The 7857-nt window shown below is 32.8% G+C and overlaps 3 protein-coding genes across 3 annotated transcripts in view; 1 reads left to right on the forward strand and 2 right to left on the reverse strand.

Moving 5' to 3' along the window:
* Positions 1-1103: 1103 nt before the first annotated feature.
* Positions 1104-3835, reverse strand: LOC108575164 (protein bunched, class 2/F/G isoform-like). Its single transcript, XM_017937888.1, has 3 exons — positions 1651-3835; positions 1389-1440; positions 1104-1307 (listed from the first exon to the last, which is right to left on the reverse strand). Exons 1-3 carry the CDS (start codon positions 3525-3527, stop codon positions 1104-1106), a joined length of 2133 nt encoding a protein of 710 aa, XP_017793377.1. The 5' UTR covers positions 3528-3835.
* An 857-nt stretch (positions 3836-4692) lies between these two features.
* Positions 4693-6592, forward strand: LOC108575225 (Williams-Beuren syndrome chromosomal region 16 protein homolog). Its single transcript, XM_017937967.1, has 8 exons — positions 4693-4801; positions 4932-5192; positions 5271-5559; positions 5634-5806; positions 5900-6061; positions 6128-6255; positions 6315-6446; positions 6515-6592. Exons 1-8 carry the CDS (start codon positions 4693-4695, stop codon positions 6590-6592), a joined length of 1332 nt encoding a protein of 443 aa, XP_017793456.1.
* A 268-nt stretch (positions 6593-6860) lies between these two features.
* The window catches only part of LOC108575130, a 3695-nt gene continuing 2698 nt past the window's right edge, over positions 6861-7857 (reverse strand). The window contains exons 12-16 of the mRNA XM_017937848.1: positions 7820-7855; positions 7590-7739; positions 7362-7516; positions 7078-7294; positions 6861-7008 (exon numbers count right to left, since the gene is read on the reverse strand). Of these exons, the coding sequence (XP_017793337.1) occupies positions 6872-7008; positions 7078-7294; positions 7362-7516; positions 7590-7739; positions 7820-7855 (695 nt within the window). The 3' untranslated portion in view covers positions 6861-6871. The remainder of the gene's footprint in view (positions 7009-7077; positions 7295-7361; positions 7517-7589; positions 7740-7819; positions 7856-7857) is intronic.

The raw sequence follows: 7857 nt of genomic DNA on the forward strand, positions 1-7857 counted from the left end.
ATGAATTCTGATTTCCTTTCATTGAAAAAAAAGTGGTTTCATCATGATAAGATTTTATATTAGTGTCATCTTTAGTCTTTATATAGTAATCGAATAAAACTTTTCTCAAAAGTCATGAAAAAAAGAAACGAATCAATTTATAGCAAAACCCTGTATTATTAGAATACGATATATGTGAAATGGATGTGTTCTGTTTATTTTGCATTGTAGTGTGGCACATTCTTTAATTTTTCTTCTGTCAGGAATTTTTAACAAATTGTTATACAATTAAAAATTTTTTTTTATTAGGCATGTTTAAGATGTAACATAAATTGTTGACAGGAAATTGTAGATTTTTTTCTTTTAATGCACACCAGTAGTAATAACTGTTTCCCTGGGTATCGGCGTGTTGTTGATTATGATACATATCGTTTTAAAAATCAGACTACAATACGAGTACAGGTTACAAAATATGAGACTTGATATTTAATAATAGTGAAAATTACATAGAGTTTCACGTAAAAAACTGTTTTGATGAATGAAAATGATAATAAAATATCAACGTAAAATCACATGTAATCTAAAAGATATAAATGTTCCTCAAAACATTAAATCCTTAAAGATTGAATCGCCAATTTTTATAATCGAATTTATGCAGATAAAATTGGCCAAATGCGAAAGGTAATAGGAAAAATAATCTAGGAATGTCTAGCTGCCTATTTCATATTGTTATATACTTTCTTTTAACATGTTCAAAATCTTGAATCTATCGTAAAACAATATCAACTCCATTACTTATGCTGCTTATCTTGGCATGCACTCATATATGTCCTTGTTTCTGTCTAGGATCATAACAATACATATTTCCAAAATGATTATCATTTTGAAAGAAAATCGAATTTACAGATTTAAATTATTTATATTTCCTAAACAGTAAACTGAAATAGTAAAAAATAATCTATTATCTTTAATTTACTTAAAAAAAAATTGCTAATGCTAATATGTATAATATAATAAATCTCATTGTTTATAAATTTCTAAAAATCGTAAAGTTATATACAATAATTATATTATCCATTATGTACTTGACAAAGTATTAATAGAAACTTATGTACAATGGTTACCTATTGACCACTTCCTGAACTGTTTTGGGGTAATTTTGCAGTTGATTGGCTCAATTGAGCCAATGTTTCTGGAGTCGCATGTGCTTTTAGGATTGAATTTTCAGCTTCCAATTGATTGATACGATCCATAAGCTCTGCTATTTTCTCCTTGAGTACTTCAACCTCTTCTCGTACAGCAAACATCAAATGACTCTTAACAAGATCCTATAAAAAGATTCTTTGTTAATTTCCATATCATTGCTCCTTATCTTTATCTGGTAATTACTCGTACTAAAGAACACTTACCATGGCTTGCTCAATCTTATTATCAATTGCTACAGCACTAGTCCCCGACATACTGTAATAAAAATTACAGGCAAAAATTGATTTACAGAATATATGCAGATGTAGTAATTAATTTTAGAATCTTGTTAAACACTATTTTGTGTTTCTAAAAGGACTAGTTTCCATTAACCAGTCTCTTAGGTAATGATATACCAAGAATCTTATTATTCTCAATATTTTCATGAAAATTTAAGTTTCAGTAATTCAAGTTCATTCAATGTACCTTTCATTATCTTCGAGGGTATGATGTTCATCGCTGCCTTGAGTAACTTCAGTTAGTGATTCTAAGAGAGTAGTATCAGCTGATTGAGTAGTGGAACCAGCTACAATGCCTGAAATGGAGTCCTGCTCCGGATCTGGTTGATGAAATGTTATGTTTCCCTGTTGCATACCACCTACAACATTTTGGCAGCTAGCTGATACCTGTGCCATTTGCACTTGAGCATTGCTACCAGAAGTTGGGGGTTGCATTTGAGATGGTGGTATGACTTGAGATTGTACTGGTGCTCCAGGAGCATGAATAGTTGAAGAAGTTTGCTGTGCACCTGTTTGAGGAACTTTGTGAATATTCTGGATGCCCTGCATTCCTGGTATGGCAGTCAATGGCTCAGACATTTGAGTCATTGATTTCTGAGTTTGCAATGGTTGCTGAGGTTGTTGTTGTTGCTGCTGCTGCTGCTGCTGTGGTTGTTGCTGTGGTGGTTGCTGCTGTTGAGTTGGAGGATGTTGCTGTTGCTGCTGTTGGGGAGCATGTTGTTGCGTAACAAGAATGTTAGGTGCCTGGGATGCTGGTACAGGTGTTTGCTGTACAGATGGTTGACAAACATTTTGAACTGGTAATGACTGATTTTGTGTGCTCACTGTCACATATGTATCTTCTTTTGAATGAGGTATATTTTGTTGGGGTGTCACATTGCTACTACCAGTCTGTGTTATAATGGGAATAGAACCTTGGGGCATACTTTGAGGTTGAGTCAAGTTGTTTGGGTGAGTAGGTTGCAGATTAGATGGTAATGTGGAACCTTGTCCACCTTGCTGTTGCTGCTGCTGTTGAGATGCCAATTGTTGAGCAGAAGATTGAAAGTACTGAGGAATTTGTGAAGGTGTCTGAACTTTAGTCTGTGTTTGAACTTGGGTTGGATTATGCTGTGCATTGGGAGGAATTGAATTGCTTACTGCATAATTAGTACTTGAAACCGGTGTAGAATTATTAGGTACACCAATTGATGTATGCACATCTGGATGTGTAGGTACTTGTCCATTAGCATCAATGCTCATACCTTTGTCTTCCGATACAACTGATTGTTTAGATGCATCTGGTATAACAATTCCGCTGTCTGTCACCCCATATGATATGCATACCTCATTTGGATCAGACATTTTTGGTGTACCAATTGCTGTAGGTTGATTGACCGATGTATGATCCAAATAATCCATGCAAGTCCATCTGCCCCTCTTGAAAGGTTCAGTACTTTCAATTTTAACCACTTTGAATCTCTCATTTCTACCATGCGAATGTACTTCACGTAGGTCTGCATCTTGCTTTGCATTACTCGAAAGTAAATTAATAATATTGTTGTCGGTAACAGATGTAATGTCCAAAGTATTGATATTGCTGTCATTTACAGAGTTGCTGACATTATTCCCTTCAGAGGGCACAATTGCCAAACCATATTGAGAACTTGTAGGAATCACCGGAGCAGTGCTGAGGGCAGCATTACTGGTATTAAAAAATACATCCTCCTTAGAGAAGGTATCTTCAGAATAGCTGGGCGTTTCAATATCGATGTCAGTAATACGCGAATGCTCAACCGAATTGTCTTCCGTGTGAGACTCATCCAGATCATCGTTCGAATCCTCACCGGCATCATTGCTCATACGAGAACCAACGGTAACGCTTGTAATCTGGAAGGACGATGTCTTTTTTCGACACTGGTTACTAGCCGTCACGTTGCTTGAAGTGGTCAAACTAACCGGCTGGTACAGTTTCTCTGGCTCTCCTAACCGAATCGTCTCGGTGGTCGTACGGTGCACTGGATTAGATGTTTTTCTACTACCATCCGATAGCTTATGTGATTTTCTGTGTACATTATCTGCCATTATTATAGGAACTTAGCATTCGAGAGCCACGATCTTTGCATTCGTTGTTCTCTTGCATGTTAAAACCGACATCGCTCTTAGCCGGGGGCCTTTCGGCTTCGAACTATTTGTCCCTATCACAATTTACACGGTTACCCTTCAAATGAAGTGATCCTTACTCTTCACGTGAATTCGAATTAAATTCATATTCTCATCTTGCAGAGGTGTTGACAGTTCACCATTTCGTCAATTTCACGGGGAAGTAGTGCATTCGCTCGAGCACCGTCCACTCGAAACAAATATCTACACTTCACCAATGCGGAATTTGTCTTTTCGTTCTTCACAGCCGATCACGCTACATTTAATCCCACGCGTTCACATATTACTATCTCGCGATCCGATTTCTCATTATTCATATCCTTTCTCTACTCTATTATACTAAGTAAGCAGTTTAAAAATGGCTGCCAATTTACTCGCGGAATTGCCACGAATTATATCTAGAACATCTATGTGTGACTTCACAACTAAAAATCTATTTTCATCCGCGATGTAGGTGTCTCACGAGAAATAAGCATAGTTATTCTCCTTTGACCCTTATCCATGAGAATACGCCGATAGAAAGTGCAGAGCTATTACTTCTTCATACCGCGACGCTCACTATCATTTGCCGTTTGAACATTAAATAAATTTTTAACTTCATATTTAAGAAGTCATTCTCTATAATGTTTTTTATTTTAAAAAGTTGTCATCTCATTAAGAAAATTAAAAATAAAATTTTATCGAAATTTACATACTGAATATTGAAATTTCATTCAAATTATTTAATTTTATATTGTTTTCATCGTATAATATCATAGTGATACATACATTTTATTTTTAACACAATATAATAATCTTCGTTATTCGCATTATCCGCTTTTAAATGTCATTGACATACAGTAGTCGATGTACATGAAAGAGGACCTTTAATTTTGTAAAAATGAAGCTTAAAAGAGACGAGAAAATCAACAAGTTTCATAGTACTGTATGTATGTGCTAAAGATGATTGAAATCAAACTTATTTTATAACTTATAAAATTTATTAAAGGATCAACAATTCGATTAATCGATAAAACTTCTCCAAAGCGTAAATTTTTAACTGATACGACAAATCTGCACAATTTCTCAAAAAGTAAAAATAATAATCATGCTGAACACAATAAAAACATGCTTGAAGAATAACGTTCAAAAACAGAATAGAATAATACAATTGAATAAAACTGAAAATAAAAAGCCAATTTTAAAAACTTTGCCAGGTAAAGAAATAGTAATACTAAAGATTTAAATAAAATTAAAGCATACATTTTTAAAAACATTACAAGTATTTATTAGAGAAAAGGTATTACGTTGTTTCTTCTTTTACATTAATTTATGATATGTGTATAGTTTTCCAGTATCCTATAAGTAATGAAAGAGATCACAGAGTATATGTATGGGGTATAGCAGATCATGGTGCTCTTGGAACATTGAAATCAACTGCATACCTAGATGGTATTTCATTTATTCCAAGGCCTAAAAGGTTAGCTTTTGGAGAAAAACATGATGTGACAGATATAGCTTGTGGTTATGGTTTTACTGCTTTTGCTATAAGATCCAAAGATAAAAATATTCTATATGGAAGTGGAATAAATACAGATTCTCAGCTTGGTAAAAAGAAATTATTTTTTAGTTTTTAAATTGTTTTGTGACTCTCATATTTATATTCAACATTTAATGCATCAATAGGTTTTGGTGAAGAAGATAAGAAATTTACCAATGGCTTAATAATTGAACCAAGACCTATAAATTTACCTATTAAAGACTTTTCTACAAAAGTCATTGGTATAGCAGCTGGAAGAGCACACTTATTGGTATTAACAAATGAAGGATTATTCACATTAGGGAATAATGCATATGGACAATGTGGTCGTCCTATAATATTAAATGAAGATTATAGAAATAGCAGAGTTGTTCATTATATACCTGATGTTAAAGGGAAAAAAATTAAAGCTATAACAGCTGGACAAGATCATAGGTATGAAACATAATAACACAAAATAAATAGCTAATTACAATATTTGAAAATCCTCTCTTATTGCTATATGATAGCATACTCTTGACAGAATCTGGTGAAGTATACACATTTGGCTGGGGAGCAGATGGACAAACAGGATTGGCACATTACAGAAATGAATTTAGACCAAGTTTAGTTAAAGGAGATCTGGCTGGACAGCATATTATTAAAGTTGCAAGCGTTGCAGATTGTGTATTAGCTCTCAGCGGTATCTGCAATATTCATGTATTAATACCACAATAAATTGTATAAATTTATTTTATATTAAATTTGATACTAATGATACAACTTATGATTCTAGATAAAGGAAAAGTATTTGGTTGGGGCAACTCTGAATACGGACAACTACTTGTAGAGGGTGATACTCAACAAATAAATATAGCTACAGAAATAAGTACATTAGAAAAATTGGGTCATATTGAGGACATTGCCTGTGGTGGTTGTTTTTGTATGGTTTTGAACAGTAAGTGTCCATCCATTTTGTTATTTTTATACTATACATTAATAATTTGATATATATATCTACTAGATGCAGGTGACGTTTATGTGTGGGGTTATGGTATTCTTGGTTTTGGTCCTGATGTTAAAAAAGTTTTACAACCAACCATAATTCCATCTGTGCTTTTTGGAAATAATGCATATCAAAAGAATACAAAAGTAAGTTTAATTTAATATTATGATAAAAGTACAGTGTAATTAATTTTTCTTTTTTATAGGTAGTTAAAATATTTTGTGGTTTGAGTCATCTTACAGCTATAACCAATACAGGAGATTTATATACGTGGGGTTGTAACAAATTTGGATCTTTAGGATTAGGAGATTCTAAGGATCAGTACTTTCCACTGAAGGTATAACATAATTAGACCATGTCACTAAGAAATCATAGTATAATTACAAACGATAATTTTTATTACAGGTAAATCTAGGAGGTCAAGTGAAAAAAGTTGCTTGTGGAGTTGATCATACAGTTGCTCTTTGTAAACCTTTTATTTGAAGTATAGTATATTTTTCACGTTACAAATTATACTATTCATAAAAATTAGGTACAAACGTTTCTTTCAATTTGTTACAAAAAATATCATCTATGTAGGTAGTTTATATTTTATTCTATAATGTTCAGGTATTCATGAACATCATGTATTTTAAAATGGATTGTCGTTATTCAAAGATGAACGTGCACGGTACAAAACTATTAACTATGATCTAAACCTTACTTTGAAAAATTGACATCATGATAATTCTGTCATTACATTAGCATAAAATTTATTAATCATTATAAATTAAAGAAAACTAAAACTATTATTAAAATAAAATAATTAAATGCAATCTTTGTTGCACCACTGGTGCATACCAGATTTTCATAGGATATGGTATACTTAATTGAAGTGGGGAATCTGCAAATTCGAGGATCTAAAACCAAACTATTAGTCAGTACCAGTAATATAAATGTTTTTAAAGCAATTTCTATGAAGCACTTACTTGTACACAGCTGTGAGACAGTTGAAGTATTGGCGAATACCGATATATAAAGTGGTGAACAGTTATGAATGAAAGCAGCGTTAGCACAAGAAACTGTAATGCTATGTACATCATTAGTGATTGATGCACATGACTTTGATTGACCTCCTGTCGCGTTAACGTGTAAAACTTCTCGTGAAGAGCACACAGTTAAACTATCTGAAGTGAAGCCTTGAATCTGAACGCATTTAATTTATATTGTAGATTATGTTCAATATATTATAATAATTCTTATAAGAACTTGCCTTTATTGTTGCAGTGTTTTCACCATGAAAGAAGTAATTAGGATGTAATTTATAGAAAGTAACACCTTTTGGTGTAATATAGTCATCAAACGAATTTGATGGTCCACTTGCAATATTATTTGCTCCACATTGTGTATTGATCAAGCGTTTAGGAACTATATTTTGTAATTAGCATCCTTTTAATTCACATATATCAAATTAGAAAATAGTTATATCAATTTTCTTTACCTTGTTTTATTCTCGAAACCATATTCGTTATCGGTGTCAAAGCTTCTTCCGTATTCCCAATACTAATAGAAAATAAATCAGTCGCATGATTTACTACGAAATCAGACCATGTATCTTTCGATCTATATGTTGTGATAAGTAGCGTTGTGTCTGAAGTAAAATTATTTAATAATAAATTAAACGCATATTTATTTAATTTTATGATTCGTTATAATGCAACAAATTGTTACCTGGGATTTGTTCTCGCATTCGTGAGAGAGTTTGCATA

The sequence above is a fragment of the Habropoda laboriosa genome, unplaced genomic scaffold (assembly GCF_001263275.1).
Source record: "Habropoda laboriosa isolate 0110345459 unplaced genomic scaffold, ASM126327v1 scaffold207, whole genome shotgun sequence".
NCBI lineage: Eukaryota > Metazoa > Arthropoda > Insecta > Hymenoptera > Apidae > Habropoda > Habropoda laboriosa.